At 32.5% G+C, this 19,364-nt stretch overlaps 8 protein-coding genes across 8 annotated transcripts, besides 2 other annotated features; 3 read left to right on the forward strand and 5 right to left on the reverse strand.

Moving 5' to 3' along the window:
- Positions 1-27: 27 nt before the first annotated feature.
- TVAGG3_0842180 (spectrin binding) lies at positions 28-1,532 on the forward strand (the record flags this gene model as incomplete). The annotated part of the gene is made up of 1 exon (XM_001320568.1): positions 214-1,362. One exon carries the CDS (start codon positions 214-216, stop codon positions 1,360-1,362), a length of 1,149 nt encoding a protein of 382 aa, XP_001320603.1.
- A 64-nt stretch (positions 1,533-1,596) lies between these two features.
- Positions 1,597-1,628: a mobile genetic element.
- Positions 1,629-1,798: 170 nt separating this feature from the next.
- Positions 1,799-1,831: a mobile genetic element.
- Positions 1,832-1,915: 84 nt separating this feature from the next.
- TVAGG3_0842210 (armadillo (ARM) repeat-containing protein family) lies at positions 1,916-5,422 on the reverse strand (the record flags this gene model as incomplete). The annotated part of the gene is made up of 1 exon (XM_001320567.1): positions 1,916-5,422. One exon carries the CDS (start codon positions 5,420-5,422, stop codon positions 1,916-1,918), a length of 3,507 nt encoding a protein of 1,168 aa, XP_001320602.1.
- Positions 5,423-5,828: 406 nt separating this feature from the next.
- Positions 5,829-6,970, reverse strand: TVAGG3_0842220 (phosphoprotein phosphatase protein; the record flags this gene model as incomplete). The annotated part of the gene is made up of 1 exon (XM_001320566.1): positions 6,060-6,968. One exon carries the CDS (start codon positions 6,966-6,968, stop codon positions 6,060-6,062), a length of 909 nt encoding a protein of 302 aa, XP_001320601.1.
- A 451-nt stretch (positions 6,971-7,421) lies between these two features.
- On the reverse strand, positions 7,422-11,169 carry TVAGG3_0842230 (LP06937P family; the record flags this gene model as incomplete). The annotated part of the gene is made up of 1 exon (XM_001320565.1): positions 7,462-11,169. The coding sequence occupies one exon, from the start codon at positions 11,167-11,169 to the stop codon at positions 7,462-7,464; it is 3,708 nt and encodes a 1,235-aa protein (XP_001320600.1).
- A 941-nt stretch (positions 11,170-12,110) lies between these two features.
- TVAGG3_0842240 (N-terminal C2 in EEIG1 and EHBP1 proteins family) lies at positions 12,111-14,061 on the forward strand (the record flags this gene model as incomplete). The annotated part of the gene is made up of 1 exon (XM_001320564.1): positions 12,116-13,909. One exon carries the CDS (start codon positions 12,116-12,118, stop codon positions 13,907-13,909), a length of 1,794 nt encoding a protein of 597 aa, XP_001320599.1.
- Positions 14,062-14,226: 165 nt separating this feature from the next.
- TVAGG3_0842250 (translation initiation factor protein) lies at positions 14,227-15,370 on the forward strand (the record flags this gene model as incomplete). The annotated part of the gene is made up of 1 exon (XM_001320563.1): positions 14,697-15,251. One exon carries the CDS (start codon positions 14,697-14,699, stop codon positions 15,249-15,251), a length of 555 nt encoding a protein of 184 aa, XP_001320598.1.
- A 25-nt stretch (positions 15,371-15,395) lies between these two features.
- TVAGG3_0842260 (uncharacterized protein) lies at positions 15,396-16,148 on the reverse strand (the record flags this gene model as incomplete). The annotated part of the gene is made up of 1 exon (XM_001320562.1): positions 15,398-16,129. One exon carries the CDS (start codon positions 16,127-16,129, stop codon positions 15,398-15,400), a length of 732 nt encoding a protein of 243 aa, XP_001320597.1.
- A 1,802-nt stretch (positions 16,149-17,950) lies between these two features.
- On the reverse strand, positions 17,951-18,987 carry TVAGG3_0842270 (uncharacterized protein; the record flags this gene model as incomplete). Its single annotated transcript, XM_001320561.2, has 1 exon — positions 18,151-18,987. The coding sequence occupies one exon, from the start codon at positions 18,985-18,987 to the stop codon at positions 18,151-18,153; it is 837 nt and encodes a 278-aa protein (XP_001320596.1).
- Positions 18,988-19,364: the final 377 nt, after the last annotated feature.

The following is a 19,364-nucleotide window of genomic DNA, read 5'->3' on the forward strand; positions in this document are numbered from 1 at the left end:
CCTCGGTCATTCAATTTTTAGGAGACAATGTGAGTCTCTTTCTTGCTATCCAAAGGGTATTTTAGTAATTTATCTATATCAATATGCACCAGCATAAGTTGATTCGTATATGGAATATATTTAAACCAAATGAAAACAAATCTGTATTCTTGAATAATGGAAATTATGAACCCACAAAAAAAATTTACAATTGTAAAGTGAAAATTTTATAGAATGAGTCTTATTCGTGATTACGATTACATTGCGAGCAACATTCAGACATATATCGATCAAGATAATTTTTATGATATTGTTGATAAAGAATTCATTCCTCAAGTTTTAGAAAAAGCAAATCTTAACTCAAATGATTTCAAAACACTTCTTTCTCAAGGCTTATCAAAATACAGTACAAAAGTACTATATGAGCTTTTTCGGAACTGCAATGTTTTCATTAATTCATTCGAAGATGTTATAAACGTTCTTCAAAGCTACAGCAATATTTTCAGACTGTTATCATCATGTTCATTAATTGATTACCTTGAGAAATTCAACTCAGAAAATCAATCTGATTCCATAGAAATCACGAATTTACAAAACCTCGAATCCAAGATTTCAATGTTGGAGAATGAAATCAATGAATACAGATGGAAAGAGGTGCAATACAAAAATGAAATTGCACAGATTTCTGAAATACCTTTGAATTCTGATTTTGAAACAGCTTACAATTTCCTTAAACAACTTTCAAATAAAGGTGATAAACTAAAAATGTCTCTTTCATGTGCAGTTGGATTAAGTGAAAAAAGAAGTTCAAATGATTATACTCCACTTCATTATGCATGTTGTAAAGGTGATCTTCAATTTATAAAATCTCTTGTTGAAGAAGGTTGTGATAGAGATGCTGCTACTAAAAATGAAAGTAATTGTTTACTTATGGCATCATACTACGGACATCTTGATATTGTTAAATATTTAATTGGGGTTGGTTTTGAAAAGAATTATTGTAAGAAATCCAGTGGATTTAATGCAATTATAATGGCATCACAAGAAGGTCAACTAGAAGTTGTTAAATATTTGAAAAGTATTGGTTGTGATGTCAACTCTAAAACAAATGGTAATGCAAGTTGTATTTACTTTGCATCATTAAAAGGTCATCTTGAAGTAGTTAAATATCTTTTTTCAAGTGGAGCAAATCCATATGAAAAAGATGATAATGGAGTTTCTCCATTAATTGTTGCATCACAAGAAGGTCATCTTGATATTGTTAAATATCTTATTCAATGTGGATGCAATAAAAATGATAAAACAAACTATAATGATTCTTCACTTCATTGGGCAGCAGAGAATGGCAATTTTGAAGTTGTTGAATATTTAGTTTCGATTTAGGTCGATCTTAATGAAGAAGATACTGATGGGAAAACAGCACTTGATTTGGCAAAAGAAAATCAAGATGAAAATGAAAACTACAGAAAAATTATCGATCTTCTAATTCGATCAGGTGCGCTATAATGAATCTTTTCAATTTGAGTAACGAATAAACAAATATTTTTACACAATAACACAATAATAAAGATATATACTTCTTTGCTATTAAAATAAAGATAGATATTGAATTTATAAGAGCATGTCAAAAACCGGTAAGTGCACACTTAAGGAAGTAGGCTTCAGCAAACCGGATTACCACTTTTTGACACTCTCTATTTTTGTCAAAAAAAATTGAGATTGTTTGAAGACCTGATATTATATTATGACATGATATAGTTAAGGTAAATGAAAAAGAAAAAAAATATCTATTTCACAAACTATTGTTATCAAAAAAAATTGAGAGCATGTCAGAAAGTGGTAAGTACGCACCAAATAAATTTGAATATAAAAAAAGTGAAAATTCGAAATTTTTTTATACAATAAAAACTAAATATTAAAAAGTCTATTATTATGATTAAGCTAGGAAATCCTTAGCTGAGGTTGATCTCCAAGCATCCTTTGACTTAGACTCTTCATCCGCGAAAGATCTGATCATTTCCTGATCAATTTCCAACTCTTCAATTTTAGTTGCGTTGTAGAAGTCATTTAAGTCATGAATCCACATCTTTCTCATTGAAGAGATGTAATCCCAGTCATTAGACTTGAATTTTGTCACGAAATCTTCGACAAATTTCTTGACACTTTCTTTGAATTTCTCCAAAATTTCATTTTTGAGATTTTCGGATTCAATTCTCTGAGAGAGCGACAAAAGATTTGTAGCCATCATTACAGACTTCTCGTTGATCTCAACTCTGTCGAACAATGAAATAAATGAGTGACAAATTGTTTCAATGTACGGTTTTGTCACTTTTTCATTTCTAATTTGGAAAATGACTTCACTCAAGAAATCCAAAGAATTTGACAAATCAGAAACAGGGCATTTCTTGATTGCGATTCCTAGATTCTCTGAGTATTCCTCGTTGACTTCTATCATGTTCATTCTGAGCATTTCATACAATAATTTGAAGGCGAATCCAGCTGTATTTGGAAGTTCAGAAGAAACAACTTTTACAGCGATTTTTACGATTTCTTCCGAATGTTTCTTATCCAATTTCGGAAGTAACTTCGTAATGATATTGACACAGCAAGCCTTTGTATGACTTAATGGCTCAACCTGGCCACTTTCCATTCCAGGGAATTTCGATTCAAGGAGCAGATCTCTTGCGATCTTGTACAATTCTTCTGAATGGTCGCATTTAGAATTAATCATTGCTCCGAACAAATCAACAGGTCTTGGATCATCTTTCTTCTGTACGAGGAAGAGTATTCTCGATACAGAATCGAATACATCCAAATTAGGATCAACCATTGTTATGTACTCGTTCAAAGCGTTGCAAGCAGAAATTTCCTGGCTCATTGTTATATTCGATCTGTCTGGATATTTAACTTCAAGCAAATTAGATAACTGCGGCAAATAAGCTGCGACAAGTCTCCAGATCTGGTATGATGCCTGGTGTGAAATAGGAAGTATCTGCTGCGAAAGTAACATCGTAAATATCTTGATCTCTTTCTCGTACTTCGAATATTCAACAGATAAAATTGGAATCAATTTGCCAAACGCCATTGACAAATAATAAAATGTATAGGAACTCAAACTTGTATATGAACTCATTACACGCATTAATGATGTCAATTGACCAACAATTAATGGATTGCCAACAAGTGAAGTGACATTTGTATCGTACAAAAGTGATAATGCAAATAAGGCAAAAGGTGACGAATTTGAAGATTTTGTGAGTTCACAGAGATCGTGCATTGACTTAAACAATTGTTCTTCTGAGAAAGAGCAGTATTGGACGAGTGCTCCAAGTAATATGCACTTTCCTGGACAATGCCAATCATCGATCATCTCCAAAACCTTTTGCAAAGTGTTTGTTTTCTGTGTGTAAAGAGCGAGTGCTTCTGCTGTGATTCTCATCCTGTCGTAGTCATCGTTGTCTTTGTCAAGTGGTGCCAAGAGATACTCCATTGTGTTCTGTGGTAAGACATTGAGTAAATCAGCTTCAACGAGTTTATAAATCAAGGCATGAACCATTGACATTTTTCCGCTTGTTCTGAATATTTCTGTGACGAAATTGATGGCGGATTGTATTGGAAGTGCCTTGACAAAGTCCGCAATGGAGTTAACAACACGAACTGCGAATGTCGCTGAGTTGATGTTGTTAAATAATGGTCCGGAATTGTATGTAACAATGACAGCGTGGAAAAGCATCTCTTCCTGCATCTGAATGGTCTGTTTCACCTGCTGGCAGAGGAAATACATCGGTGGCTCTAAGTTGACAATTTTACGAACTAACATCATAGCAATCCTTTCATGTTCCGGCGGTTTGACAAGTGGCAATGCGAGGAACATGGCCAGGTTTGCGGTGGAAGAGTTGATGAGAGTGAGCTTTGAAGCGGCTAAGAGATATTCTTTGGCAGCGGAAAGATCTGGATGGGTGTATAATGCACAGTTGGCCGCACGAATAATTTCCTTTACGGAATGGCTCGTAATATCAACTTTTCCGTCATTGATATCATCGGTGATTTGCTTAAGAGCGGCATTGACATCGGAAACAGGAAGGCTTTCACGTGGTGTAATGGTTAATAACCTGAATGCAGCAACAGTCTTATGGGAATAGAGGACAAGATGGCCGAAAGTATCTTTAAGGAATTTTTCTATGTTCGATGTATACGGTTTGAGGACTTTCTCTGGTTCGGATGTACCTCCAATTACAGAAGCAGCGATTACGACCATTCCTTCGATAGCCAATCCATTTCCTGGCTCGTCTGGTGGATTGGAGAGGTATAAGAGGGATGATTCGAGGTATTGCAAGGCAAGATCTGGATATAATTGTGCGAGGTAAGCGAAGAAGCTTTGTAGGCCGCTTCTTACATCATCGTTTAAGTTTGTTGCCATCTGGAGTGCAATAGAAGCTGTTTCTTTTGCAAGAGCCGCTGTATTTGCTAATAATCTTAAAGTCATCAGTTGAGAATAAGAAATTTCTTCGGCAGCGACCTTCTTGAAGAGCTTCTCTCTCATCTCTATTCCGATGTAAGGAATAATCTGTACTAAGTCGGATAATGAGACTTCTCTGACGAAATCAAAGAGTTCTTCGAAATTATTCGAAATATATTGAGGGGGAAGCAAGTCGAGGAAGTGGCGTAAACACTGTGTAAAGAAATCGTGGAATAACTTTAATACGCCTAAAGCTTCTTTAAGTTCTGCTTTATTTTCATCGGGCTTGTCGAGATTACGGACTGCGCATGTAGCAAGTAAGAAACAGCAGTCATCGATGACGAAATGCTGTAAACGATTCTTATATTTTAAGAAATTGGTAAGAACTGAGTAAAGCTTCGGGATATCGATTGCGTTGCAGCGGATAAGTCTTCTGCATAATTTGAGAGTCATCAATTGTACTGTATCATCAGTGTTTGACAAATTAAAAACAATTTTGTAAAAAACTTTATCTTGGAGCTTTTTGAGTGATTCGCTTGCAAACTCATAGCATCTGGCAAGGGTGTACATGATAGCATGGTTGATTTCGGAGTCAACTGAAAGCAATTTTGTGGCAAATGGAAGGATTTTGTCTTCATTTGTGTTGCCTGAGTACTTAAGAAGATATCCAACAGCATACACGAGAGACTGTATTGGATGCTTTGTTGCTGAAACAATGATTTCTGAAATATCTTTTGTATTCTTTGCTTCGTAGACTTTTTGGATACACTGAGCAATTCTTACTGAGCAAAACATACTTATTTTTCCATCGTTAATACGTAAAACATTGAGAAGTAAAGATAAAATAGTTGTTAATTCGTTTTCCGGAATACCTGCTTTGATTTTTTCTTCGAAATCGAATAAAGCTTCACAAATAGGTGATTCTGCAGGGAATAATTTCTTTGCCGATGCAATTGGTTGAAGAGCAGAAATCAGATCGGACATTCTAAATTTTATCGTTTTCAGTTCACTTAGAATCTATTCGATCATTGATTCCGTGTCACCATCAAAAATGCTTCAAATTATTTAACTGGAGTTCGATTTGTGAATTGTCAGATTACTCAGAAAAAAGAAGTCAGTCACAATCAAATCAACAAAAAGGTCAATTTCTGAGTGTTTTCGGATTGAACACATTATACTTGGATGAAATTCGAATCTTCTCTAATATTTTTCAGGCAATTTTCTTTAGTTGGGAATATTACTCAACTATATTCCTTCCTGTTATATGCATATTAACAACATTAAGACCTATTATACGTATAGCTTCTTATGTAGTTTTTATATTGGGCATATCAGGAAAATATTACTTTGATATCCCTAATTTTCAAGTTAAAGAAGTTAAAATAACAAATTTAATATCATATATAACAGTTTACTGAACATTTAAAATACCATTCACTTAACAAATGAATATGGTCGAAAAAAAAAATTATAAAATTTGAAATCTTTTGGCAAAGAATGAGTATAATAGTTAAACAAGAAGATGTAGGTTCTTTTGTGGAATATTTTTGTTATTAGCTTCGATTTCTTCCTTTATTATATTATTTTTCAAATTTCTCTGAAATTATAAATTTTTCATGAATTATTCTAGATCTTCTTGGTACTTATAATCATCTTCTTCGTCTAATTTGAATGTAACAAATTCAATTTCTAAATCTTCAGAAACAAGCATAACTGCTGATGTATTTCCTCCAGCATTTGAGGAATAAATAGTAACTGCACAGTTGTTTTTAGGGAAAGGAAATTCGTATCCTGTCTCAGAAACTTGATGAGCTCTAACTAAAAGCTGGAATTTGTGTTTCTTGAGGAATTGCATTGTTACGTCAGGTCCATATGTTACAGATGTAAGTCTATCTTCATTTGGATTATATCCTTCTGTTGTTGACGGATCAGACCATAATAAATCGCGAACTAAGCCTACATCAGGTATATCAATTGGTTTTTGGATTTGCATTATTTGATCTATTGACTCTAGTTCTGGAGAAAGTCCCGCGTGGACACAGAATATTCTGTTATTTATAACTGCTGCTATAGATAGATATCTGAAAACATTGATAAGAGTAAACCATGAATTTCCAAGTCTCATCGCATGCATTTTATCTTTAAGGCCGTCTTTTTCTTTAACCATATCAGATTCATGATTGCCTCTAAGTAAGTAAACGTTATCTGGGTATTTAATCTTAAGGCACAGTAGCTTAACGATGACTTCTACAGAATTTTTGCCACGATCGACGTAATCACCTAAGAAAAGGAATTTATTGTTGCGTGGAGAACCGCCAATTTCAAGAACCTTGTTTAGATCATCTAATTTTCCATGTAGATCTCCAACAACTGTAATTGGTGCCTCCAAAAATAAAACTGGTGGTTCATTACGAAGAATTTTTTCGATTTGTGTGCAAAGCCATAGAATATCATTTTGGTCGATGACGTATTCGATATCTCTTTCAACAGCTTTGAGGATTTTATTCAGTTTTTTGGTGTTGTAATTCATTTTGTAAATTGAAAAATTTACAAAAAGTGTACGTTTATGAACAATAGCTTTTCAGCTATTCAATCAAAATAGATAGCAAAATAATATATATCATCGGAATACAAAACTTTTTCTCCTATAAAATATATTAAAACACTAACTTTTTGATTCAAAAATATATTGAATAATCAATAATAGGGCTGCTAAAGAAGAGGATATCTTAGTATGTATTTGTTGTCTGTTTTGTAAAGTCTAAACTGTCCAATACAAAACGTATTAACGAATTCAAAATTATGATTTGGCCTTTGCTGAAATTAAAGATCTGATTAATTGTTTTGAGTAATTTTATTGGTAATACATATTGTCTTTTAAATCCTTTTGACTTATTTAGAATTCATAATTTTAATAATGCTGTTAATATCAGCTATACTTTAACTAAAATTGAACCAAAGAAAAGTTGATTATATATAATAAAAAACAAACAAAATATAAAAGTTTATTATAAAAATAAAATCTATTTCATTGCAGAACTAACTAATTCTGCAAGCAAATGAGATTCTTCTGTTCCAATGTTGCCACCAATAATCTTTGGTGCTTCACTTGCCATCAATTCTTTATCATCAAAGACAGCAGTTTCAATTTTATCTGGAGGAATATAAGGTTTCTTTTGATCCAAAGATCTTGTTAATGTGTTTTGTTTCATTGTGCTTTTGAGTGTTGCCAATCTCTCCTTCTTTTCTTCTGTTCCTTTCATTCTCAATTTCTTTTCTTCTTCGAACAATTCGTTATCATATTTCGTCATTTCCAATTTAGATTTAGCCATTTCTTTAACCAATTCTTTGTGTTCCAATCTGCTTTGTTTCTCTTTCTCTCGAACTTCGGCCATTTGTGTTTGAACAAGTTCTCTTTCCTTTCGCTTGTTCTGCTTCAAAATTCTTCCTTCAACACGTGATGCCAATTGATGTGTCGTAGAAACGAAATTTTGAGCAAAAATTGTTCCAATCATTACATTTTCTCTTCTCATCGAATGTTCTTTTCTCACATTCCTTGCAGCATTAATCTTCTGTTCCATTGCTTTCTTCTTGACCTTCTCCACTTCAGCAAGCATCTCTTCACGCTCGATTTTGGCTCTGGAATGAGAATCAGATGAATTTTGTTCAAGCATTTTATGTGTCGCTGCTGATCCTTCTTCAATCTTTTGACGAGCGTGAACTGTGAACTGTCTCTTCTCTTCTAATGTGGTATCTAATACATTTGCTTGATGAACTGCATCTGTAACTTTTAATAATTGAGATAATCTGCCAAAAACTTCAGCAACTTTCTCCTTTTGAGAATAATCTGATCTCTGAGCGGATTGTATCGTTTTCAGTGGTCCAAGAGAAGAACTTGTTGAAGTTGATTTAATTTTGCTGGAAGAAGAGTTGATTGATGATGTATTTGTGTTCGATTGAGGTATTTGGTTCAGAGGGAGCTTGAGTAATGGCCTTGCAATGATCTGACTCGTTTGATTTGAAATAGATGATTTTCTTAGTTCAAGAGAATTCGTCATTTGGCTAATTTTTGTCGTAGTGGACCTAGAACAAATCAATGAGTCTACTAATGATCCACCAAATACATTTGTTGTCATCGATTGAGAAGAATCGAATCCAACAATCTTCTTTATGTTGGATGTCTTGATTGAACTTGTTCTTGGTCTTGTTTCGAAGAGAGGAGAAATGACACTTCGTGAATTCGTCTTCGACAATTTTGGAGTCATCAAATTGCTTCTTGGAGTGGTATTTTGAATAGAAACTTTGGTTTGCGTGAGTTCCTGTGGTTGCTCTGGTTCTGGTTCTGGAGGAAGAAGCTCATTAATTTGGCCAATTTGTCTCATTGAAGTTGTCAATTCTTTCTTCGGACGTTTTGGAAGAGGTGTGAGCTCAATGGGTTGATCACCATATTCTTTCTTGTATTGTGTGAAGATTTCCTTCCATGGCTGATAAACTCCTCTTAATAAATCAATTTGATCTTCAACATTTTCAGTTCCAACAACTTTCTTCTTGCGATTCTGCTGGTCGTCCTTCATTAATTGCATTTTAAGTCTGTAATCAACAGGACGATAAATGAAAATTGAAGTATCAAGTTTCTTTCCAACTTGTGCTGCAGCATGAGCAAGAATAGAACGACTTGTGTGTCCAATCCATGCGTTTTTGATCATTGTTGCTGCCAAAAAGTCGATAATGTCCTTCTCAAAGAAACACCAGTTATTATACGGAACAACGAATGAAAGTAATATAGCTCTGTGGGCAGCTTCTTCAGCAGTAGCAAAACTGATCCTGTGGAAACCATATCTCTTCAAAAACGTATCAGTAACAAGCCATGGATCAGCGAAATAAGTTGCTCTCGCCATGGAAACGCTCGCTCCGAGTTTTAACACAGAGGACAAATCAGATTCTTTGAAATCTGATGTATCTACAGGTAAAAATCCACTAACAAGTGGTGAATTTCCTTCTTTCAAGACTAATTCTCTGTCGTTGTTGTATCCGAAATGAACAGGGATGATTGGCTTCATGAAAAATAATTTGCGCATGAAAGTATCGCGTACATAGAAGTAGGAAAGCTTCGTAATTTTTTCTCTGAAATATTGAGCTCTCGCGATACCTTCCAAGATCCTTTTCATTCTCATTATACTTACAAGGCATCTGATTGTTGCTAACGCTCTATGTTCGATCGCTGTTTGCTTCAATTCTCTGAAATGTTTCGATCTTTCGTAGAAACAACGCATGGCTGATTGGATTGTCACCGTTGCCGAGATTGCTGGTACATTCCTGATTGGAATAAGCTGTACGCCTTTGATATCAGACAAACGGAGAGAATGAAAAATTTGCATGAAATCATTCAAACGTTCGAAAAAGCACATAACAAGACAAGGATGATGATCTGTTACATCTACTGATCTGATTTTCCTTCTGTAAAGTTTGGCAGGAAGAACTCCAAATGGACATTTCGACTGATAATTGAAACCTCTTTGGTTTACCATCTTCTTTCCTTTCTCAAAGTCATGTTCGTGGTTGCACCAGCATGTTTTCTTTGGATTGATGCTCCTTTTTTGGTTTACATGTCTAATAACAAGAGAATTATCTAATGAATAATAAACCAAAGGACTTCCTGGGAGGATTAGCTTTGTGGGTTCATTAACACGTAGTACTCTGTACTCGTTTGTGTAAATAAATTGTGGAATTGCGAATTGTTTTTCTCTGCAAAAATTTTCAAGAAATTTCGCGTTGTCAGGAGTGACGTAAAATTCGATTCTATCGTTAGAAGAAAATAGTTCCATGACAGCGAGATCGGCAACTTGTTTTGAACGCCATCTTGATTGGACAATTCTTGCTGCTTTGATTAATTTGATCTTCTGACGAGTCATGTAGTGCAAGAAACATCTTTTAATGACATTTGCCGATGCAAGACGTCGTTTGTACCACTTGTGAACGTGATATTGAATAACAACAGCACTTTCTCGCATCTTTTTGTATTCTTTTCGTTGCACATAGCCTCTGAAGTTGCTCTGTATCTTCTCTGCAAAGCTATATTTACGTAATACTTTGTTAAGACAGAAATTTTCTGCATTAAACCTTCTTAAGTATCTTTCCATGCCAGTTGCATGCATGTATTTGACGTAGTTGAAGAAGAAATCATCTGTTTTGGATAATGGTAATGTCGAAGTATTATCAAAAATTGCAAATTCTTCCAAATATCCTCTATGTTGACTCAAAACGATTGTTTCGTTAACAACAATGATCTTTGGAAAGATTTTAACAATTCTGTTAAGTGCATCGTTCGCGCCTTGGCAAACATTTCCGGTGAAATTTAATTGTTTAAGGTTTGGTATGCCCATAATGTTTCTGAATTCGCTAAGCTCGTTAATATTGTTTTCTGATATGTTAAAGCTCGTTAGTTCTTTCATTTCAGACCATTTTGGTGATTGAGGAAGCTGACTGATTGCATTTCCTGATAAATCGATACTTCTGAGTTGTGGGAGTTCGAATAATTCTTCTGGGAACTGTGATAATGCACATAATCTGAACATAACGATTGTTAATGATTTCAATTTCGTTACAAGTGATAAATTTGTTAGATTCATCACAGATACGCCTAAGTACTTAATATTTTCAAGTGGGATGGAGTCAACAGGTATATCGTTACATTCATATACTAAAATGGGGACGAGGTCTCCCTCTCCCATCCCAAAATTTTAGCACGTTATTTTTCATGTCATCACAAATCGAAACCCCAATTACGTCAAATATTTGTATGTGCTGCCGATGTGCTTAAAAAGCTTTCTAGTTGGTGGCTTATATTCTTATAAAATTCAGACTTATCACATATAAAGTGGAAAGATATTCTCCCATAAAATCTCAAAATGACTCTCGGTATTTCAAATATAGCATAAATATCATGCTTGATAATAATAATATATGTGATGTTATATATACATGCTAAAAGCAGTGTAACGTATATCAAATATAAGGTATTCTGATTTCTTTTTATTAATATTAAATGTTAATGAAAGTAATTCATGTTATTTGCCTAAATATAGAGCTCAAATGTCAAAATATAACGAACAAACACAAATTGAATCTGAAAAAATACATTGTACGCGTATGTTTGATGTAATTAAATGAGAAATAATGAGTTAAACAAAATCATGAAGTCGAGTGGGCTATTTGAATTGTAATTTCAGATGAAATATTGAACAAGACATATTAATGAGGAATTTAGAAGTATTTTTGTTAATAGCATATGGTATTTATAGTCTCTGATGAATTGAAATGGTTATCGGTGTTGATTGGAGTTTGAAAAATGGTCATTTTTGAAAATAAAACGTGACATATTTTAATTCTGAATTCCCGGTATAATTTTTTATAGTAATGTATTTGCACAATTATTTTCCTCATAGGTGTATTTAAAAAGTAGATCATATATTTGAATTATCTCATTGAAAATATTGAAAAAGCCGAATTGAAAAATCCAATCCAAAATTTAATGTTATGTTAATTAGTAGCAATGCCAATTTATTAAATTTACTTTTTAGTTACACGGTTGGCTGACCATAAATTTAAAAATGCTAAATTTTACAATAAAAAAAATTTTTTTTATCTAAATAAATTTTTTCATCCATCGTTATTTAGATGTTTCGTTCAGGGTATATCAAACGCGCAGCTACAGTGACGTTTACAATCCACGAGATGCGCATCCCTGAAGAAATCTCAGATGAATTCTTTATTCGTTGGAAACGCGGAAGTTACAACGGGATTACCGAGAGATCAATCATGTCTGAATCAATGTCGGTGTATTTCGAAAAGAGATTTTCGTGTAAAGTTCATATGTTTGTAAACAAAAAAGACGAGTCAGTAAAACCAAAATATATCTCATTTCAAGTTTACAGAATGAAAAACGGCAAAGATAAAAAGATATTCGGTGAAGTTGATGTTGATATATCAAAAGGATACCAGCATCGACCAATTACAGAAAAATTTCCTCTTAGAAGTCCACATTCAAAACAATCTCAGTTAATTCTCACATACACAGTCCAGGCTGATGTAAGCACTGGTAAAGATGATATCGAAGTTGATTTAACATCAACAAGCGAAATTGGTTTTGTTGATGATAAATCAGAGCATTGGGACTTCTCAGAAACAAAGAATCAAGAAGATCAAGAGAAAATCCAGAACTTTTTCGATATGAGAACGAAAATGAGACAAGAATCAATGTTGAGCCAATTTGGAGCGATTCCGTCTGCCAGATCTCATCAACATAAGAATTTACATCAATTACCAATCCCAGAGCATGGATCTAAGCCAAGATTTAGCCAACCAAACGTAAATCCTTCTCAAAATGTTCCAGAACCAGCTCATGCAAAAACTCCTGAAAAGTCATCCGATACAAGTGATTTGAACAGCTTTCTACCAGCTCCGAAAGCAGAAAAACAAGAAGATCCAGCGAAATTACTCAAATCTTTATTAAATACGAATTGGGGAAAGTCTCCGCTTACATACGATGAATATCCAAGGCCATCTATTGTTATATATACCGCTTTCCTTCATACTCAGATTATTTCAAAAGAATTAACAATGCCAGATTCACAATTCAATGATATTTTCGCAGAATTCATGAATAAGTACAAAGATGCTGATATTATATTAAATGCAACGCACATAGATCACTTTATTATATCCCTTTACTTAATGTTGTTATTTAAATCGACTCCTAACGCTATTCCTCAAAGAATAGAGCTTATTTCCAACGCAATGAAGGAACATTGTGCTAAATTGATGACAAAAATCGTAGATCCTTATACAACTGAGTTTGAAAAAATTATTGACAACTTAGTATCAATGGAAATTGATCCTTCTATAGTTACAAATGATATCATCAACTTAAACGCAAATATTGAAGGGAAATTATACGGTTCTGAGCCAATAAAAGCATTTTTGTCAAATTATATCATGCAATGCTTCGATGATCAGGTTGTTAGACATATTGCAACAACACCGCAAGTATGTACATTCACGGCAGCTGTTCAGTGGAACTCTACGAACACTGTATTAAGTGAAAAAGGATTTAATTTTATTTGTTTCAGAGAAGCGGCCGCTGTAATTATGATGAGCCAGATATTGTGTCAGGACCCTAATTCTTGCCAGGATGTCTGTCCTCATTTGAAGAAAGACATAATTCTCAAAATTTTGACAAATCAGCAGCCAGATGACTTCAATCCGATACCAAATGACGTGATACTGTTCTCTAAGACATTTAATATCCAGCAGACTTTTTACGTTCCGAAAATTTTGGTTTATTCAGGCGATTTTTCGGAGATTGAAGACAAAATCAATGTTGGAGATTGGAAACTGACGAAATTTGACCAATCTACATTAACTGCTTTCTCATTCCTGAAGAAATTCTTTAATAATAATAATCCTGAATAATATTTTGTTATTAAATACATTAAAATTCTATCATATATTAATTTCATGTTTTTACCCTAAATAACATAATAATGACTTTTAAAATTAGAGAAATCAAAAAAATGAGTTTGGACTGTTTAATATCCATAACTTGCATAAACATATGTTAAAATGATGAATTAGCCTACATATACTAAAAATTTTTTGATTTTGATCAACATCATTAAAAATCCAAAGAAATCGATGAGAAAAAGTTATTCGTTAGGATGCTTTATTAATTATATTTGATGCTGTTTGTTGATTGGACGTTATTTTTGACATGAAATCAGTGATTGTCAGAAAAAACAAAATTCAAAATGGGAAGGAATAAGGCTCGCGAGCTGCGCGATTATAAGTACAAAGCAAAGAAGCAATACACAAGACCATCCATATTTGCTTTCATTTTTCTCCTCGTTTTAATTCTTTTCATTGTTTGGGTTTGCTATTACGCATCAGACTTCAATATATGGATGAGAACGACAGAATTAGAATACTAATCCAGCGTTGTTAAATAGTATTATATTTATTTATTATTCGAATAAATACTTTATATTATTTTAGGAAATGTACCGAGTAATGAACAAAAGATGTTCTAAAATGCATACTTGTTAAAGCCATTAATGATTTTAGTATATTAGTTTCAATAAAGCATTCTTTTGTAGACTTTTCATATATTTGAGAAAAATGTGGTTTCTTTTTTGAAAATAATATCTCCCCTAGATTTATATATCATATAAGCTCATATTGTTATTGATATTTTTCATTTTTGATGGCTGCATCATCAACAAATGTTCTTCCCGAAACTTGGCAATTTTGGGTTGTATTAAATGCTGTTGCAAGTGGTCAGAAGATTTACCAAATCGAAAAGATCTTTGCATTCAATACAGTCGAAAATTTCTGGTCATATCAAGAAGCTTTACCAAAAGTTTCAGATTTTAAGAATGTCAATAACAAAAAAGTTTCGCTCGCACTATTCAGAGGAGAAATACAGCCCGCTTGGGAAGATCCTGCAAATGCAAAAGGAGCTACATACGTACTAACGGTTCCCAATACAGCAATTGACGAATTCTGGGAAACTCTCATATTATTTATGATTGGTGGTCAAATGCAGAGAGATCTTTTTGATGGAGAACCAGAAGTTTGCGGATTATTTGTTAGAAATATAGTTTCTGCTGAATTTGCTGTTGAAATATGGACAAGATCTGATATCGATCGTAGAATTGAACTTTTAGACTATGTTCATGAAAATATATGTCCACAAGATTCTGCTTTTATTAGACTCAAAGAATTCCATACACATGTTTCCAAGACAACATGGAATTAATGATTTTGTCTTATATAACTTTATGTTTCTTGAAATTTTTCAATTTCTGAATTTTTGATTCTTTTTTTTTACATTTTTCATAGCATATAACAATTGTTTTAAAGATTTTTAAAAACTAAAATCATATTTAATCATAATTAATTTTTTTATTCATCATCTTCTACAGAAACAACAACTTTCTTTTTATGAACAAATTGCTTATAATCATTAGGGCTCATATAATTCAAGCGATTATTTAATTTAGCAGTAGCGGCTGCTCTTTCCATCTTATCTGAAGGAATAATATTTTTAGGCTTAACTTTTGATTCGTATAATTTACCTCCTTGAGCAGTAATCTTGCCTTGAGACTGCTGTCTCTCAGCCCTGGCCTTTGCTTGAGCGATGCCCTTCTTTTGAGCATTTTTAAGTCTTTGTGTAAATATTTTTTCTGTATTCTTAATATCAAGTGAGTGTCTGTTCAACCTTGTTTGTTTATCGGCTTCAATTCTATCCATTTCCTGGAGTAAAAGATATTTTGGTGTAGAGATTCTGCTGGCCTTTTCTGGAGCAAATACTTCGTCAAGATTTGTATTGGCTTCTGTAAATTGCCTGGAAAGATCATCAGATTTGAGAGAAATCATATTAGATTGTAATTCTGAATCTGCATTACGATTTTCGAGAATTTTCTTGAGACGATGATCAGTAATGGGTGATTCAAAAGCTGGTGGTTTTTCTTGCTTTTGATTATTTGATAATTTGGCTGGAGGAAAATCATTTTCAAGAAATGGAGTTTGATCATAAATGCTTGTGAATAATGTCAATATACGTGCATAAAATTCTGGTTCTAAATTATCTGCAGACTGCTGATCTTGTCCTTTCTTTGTTGTATTCACTTTCATCAGATTTTATATAAAAAAAATTGACAAACGACATTTATGAATTATAAAAAAATTTATAAGCGATCAATTAATATGTATTTTTAATGTTATGCCTACAAGTATCAATATTTTCATGCTAGTTTTGATCTATTCCATTCTTTCATAAATCCGGATATGATCACTGCACAAAAGAAGAATTCTACATCATTGTAAGACAAAATCAAGTGAATGTGCACATATTTAATAGGAGTAACTGAATTGAAAGAGAAACAGAACATATTTTTGAACAATGCAATGCTTCATACAAATATCAAAAACTTTGTGAATACGAATTGCAAAGAATTGTTCCAATTAGTTACAAAATTAAAGATGGATGAGATAGAAACAAGAAGGACAATAAGTAGTACACTACATTGCAACGAGATAGTAAGTAAAGTATCTACGAATTGTAATAAAAATAGTTTTTACTATTCACAAAAAATAGCATGATTAAATCCTAACAGTAGTGTTTACATATGCGCACAGTTCAAGAACTTTATTTCTTCGAACAAGCTAAGGCATTTTTCGTGCTCTTACCTTAGCCTAGATATGTATTGTTCCAAATACATATATGTATCAACACTCAAATCTATATTAATTTGTGTTATATTTTATAAATCATCTCTATTAGTGAGATTCGTGTGTTTCTTTTGTCAAACAAAACAAGGGGAAAAAATTACCATATACATGGGAAAGGATCTTTTGAAATCTTTTTGACACTTGGAATTTTAAATTCAAAGTTATTTGTTATTTTATCATTCAAAGTTGCATTGTTTTTCACAACAAATCTTTTATTTGAGCGCTTTAACTCGTGTTTCATCAAACGAAGATCCTGAATCCTTTCGCTTTCAAGTCTTAGTTCATTATTTGCAATAAGTTTGGCCAAGTGAAGATTCTGATTGGAAAATGCATCTGATGAAGATTCCATTGGATTATATATGTTCTTATTGAGAAATTTTGCCTGATCTGAATTGAATGCAACAATGATTTTATCTTGATTCTTTAAATTGTAAAAATCAAATGTCATGGATTTATTAAGACTTACTCCATTATAATAATATGATATTTCACCGTTCGGTACATTAGAAAACAGTTGATCCATAATTGAAATAAATGAATTCTTTACAACGACAATATTTTTAAACTCTTTGTTCATGCCTAAAAGGGTGATAAGAACTTTCGAAGAAGTTGGAATTGTTCTCATGTATTCCTGCGATACCAACATTATAAATGGTTGCCATTTCGGTTTTACGACTTTAAAATTGACATTCAAAATAATCGTAAATTTGAGAGGGCACAGTTTGATTTAGAAAAATTTTTGATTTCTGGCGTCAAATGTATAGTGTTTTAAAATCATATAAGTATCGAATTGATTTGGTAAAATGCGACTCCTATTTTTCTATGAATTAATTTGCCAATTTTCGGTGAACAACAGAAATTTCAAATAGTTTACATTTTTTCAACACTCTAGTGGAAAGAAAAATGTACCAATTCAGCCAACCTCAATTCAATTTACCAGTTAATTGTATCCGGTTGGAAACAAAAATTATTTATCATTAAAGTCCTTTGAATCGCATATTCCAAATCCTGATAAAGAGAAAGTAAAGGATAAAGTGAGCAATTTGATTAAAACCTCATCTTCATGAATTCAAATGGATTGATCTAATGTATATGCTTATAAAAACTTCATGATTTGCTACTCATAATTTTGAAACGCTGAAAACGCTTTTAATATATTGCCATATAGATATAACGTGTATATTTAATAAGAAATTAATAAATAAAAAACTAATAGTACAGAATATTTTAATCAAACAATAAACATCTAATTATGTCAGCAATTAGTACGCTAACAAAATTTATGAGTGTATAATTTCCTTCTAATAATCTACATCAAAAGGATTGAATTGAATAATGATCTTCGGAATCCTTATTGAGATTACAAGAATTTAGAAGATATTTATGGATTGAGTTGAATTCAATTCTTTTGTTGCCTTCGATTTTTAATTAAATATTTCTAATTTCATAGATTCAAAATGTTTCAAGTAGCCCTTATATATCTTTGATAGTATTTTGATAATAACATCAGTATTTCCTTTAACTATATCTTTGCTATAATCAATATCTTCGCTTTCTATTATTCCCTCGTCATAAAACATCATTAAACATTGATTAGTTACATTTATGATACTTGTTGGATCCTTTGGAGGAGTGTAAGGTGAATCAAACACTTCAGGACGAAAAACTAAGCATAACTTTTGAAAAATCTCTCCATTTCGAATTGGATCTTCAAGTAAATATAAATCAACATCTGAAAACCATGATTCGCCATAAGGTGGTAGTAATCCAAGTTGAATCAACCATTCTGATATAGTTTCAGCAGTAAATTCATCTTGAATATGGGGATCATCATTAATAGCTTTATTGTATAACGTTTCAATTAAAGTTAAAATAGTTCTTTTTTCACATCTTAAAATTGCGTTAGGATCAATACGATAATTAAGAATGTCTTTAGTAATTAACTCCTTTATTAGTAAAGCTATTGATTCTTTTATAGTGTTTGGCTTGGAATTTGTAGGTTTTTGAATTTTAATATTGAATGTCGTAGCGATATTAAATAATGCTAAGAAATTCTTTTCTGTTACTAGTTCTACAAGTTTGTTTTGGGATATATTATCTATGTATTTAAGAAAAGAGGATTCAACTAGCCAATTATATGCTGCAAGTTGATTACTAGTCAATTGATTGGGAGATTTGCTATATTTTGAAGTAAAATTACTTTGCATACCGCTTTTAATCTTTTCTCTTTCCCTATAAACATCAAGATATCCATTTGACATTGAAAATATAAACATATTTTATTTATATTGAGAGCATTATTTTGTCTACATTGCAGGTGTATTGCGTCTTCTTCTTGAATTATTTTTATGACGTTTACAAAAAAAATTTGACACTTTACATTCTCCGTTTCATCGAAAATTACATGTTGAGATTCCCAATTGTCCACCTAATTGACATCTTTATTTAAGTGTGATATATTACATCATGATATAATGATTAAACATATTCATATCGATTCAATTTTGTGATTTACAATTATCAGAAGTCCGATATGAATTTTGCAACATTTAACGAACTATCTGTGAACGCCATGCATATGGCAGTTATTATAATAACGCTAGTATCTTACGATTCAATTTTTTTATTGAATTTTTAG

Source organism: Trichomonas vaginalis, chromosome VI (assembly GCF_026262505.1).
Source record: "Trichomonas vaginalis G3 chromosome VI, whole genome shotgun sequence".
Classification (NCBI taxonomy): Eukaryota; Parabasalia; order Trichomonadida; family Trichomonadidae; genus Trichomonas; species Trichomonas vaginalis.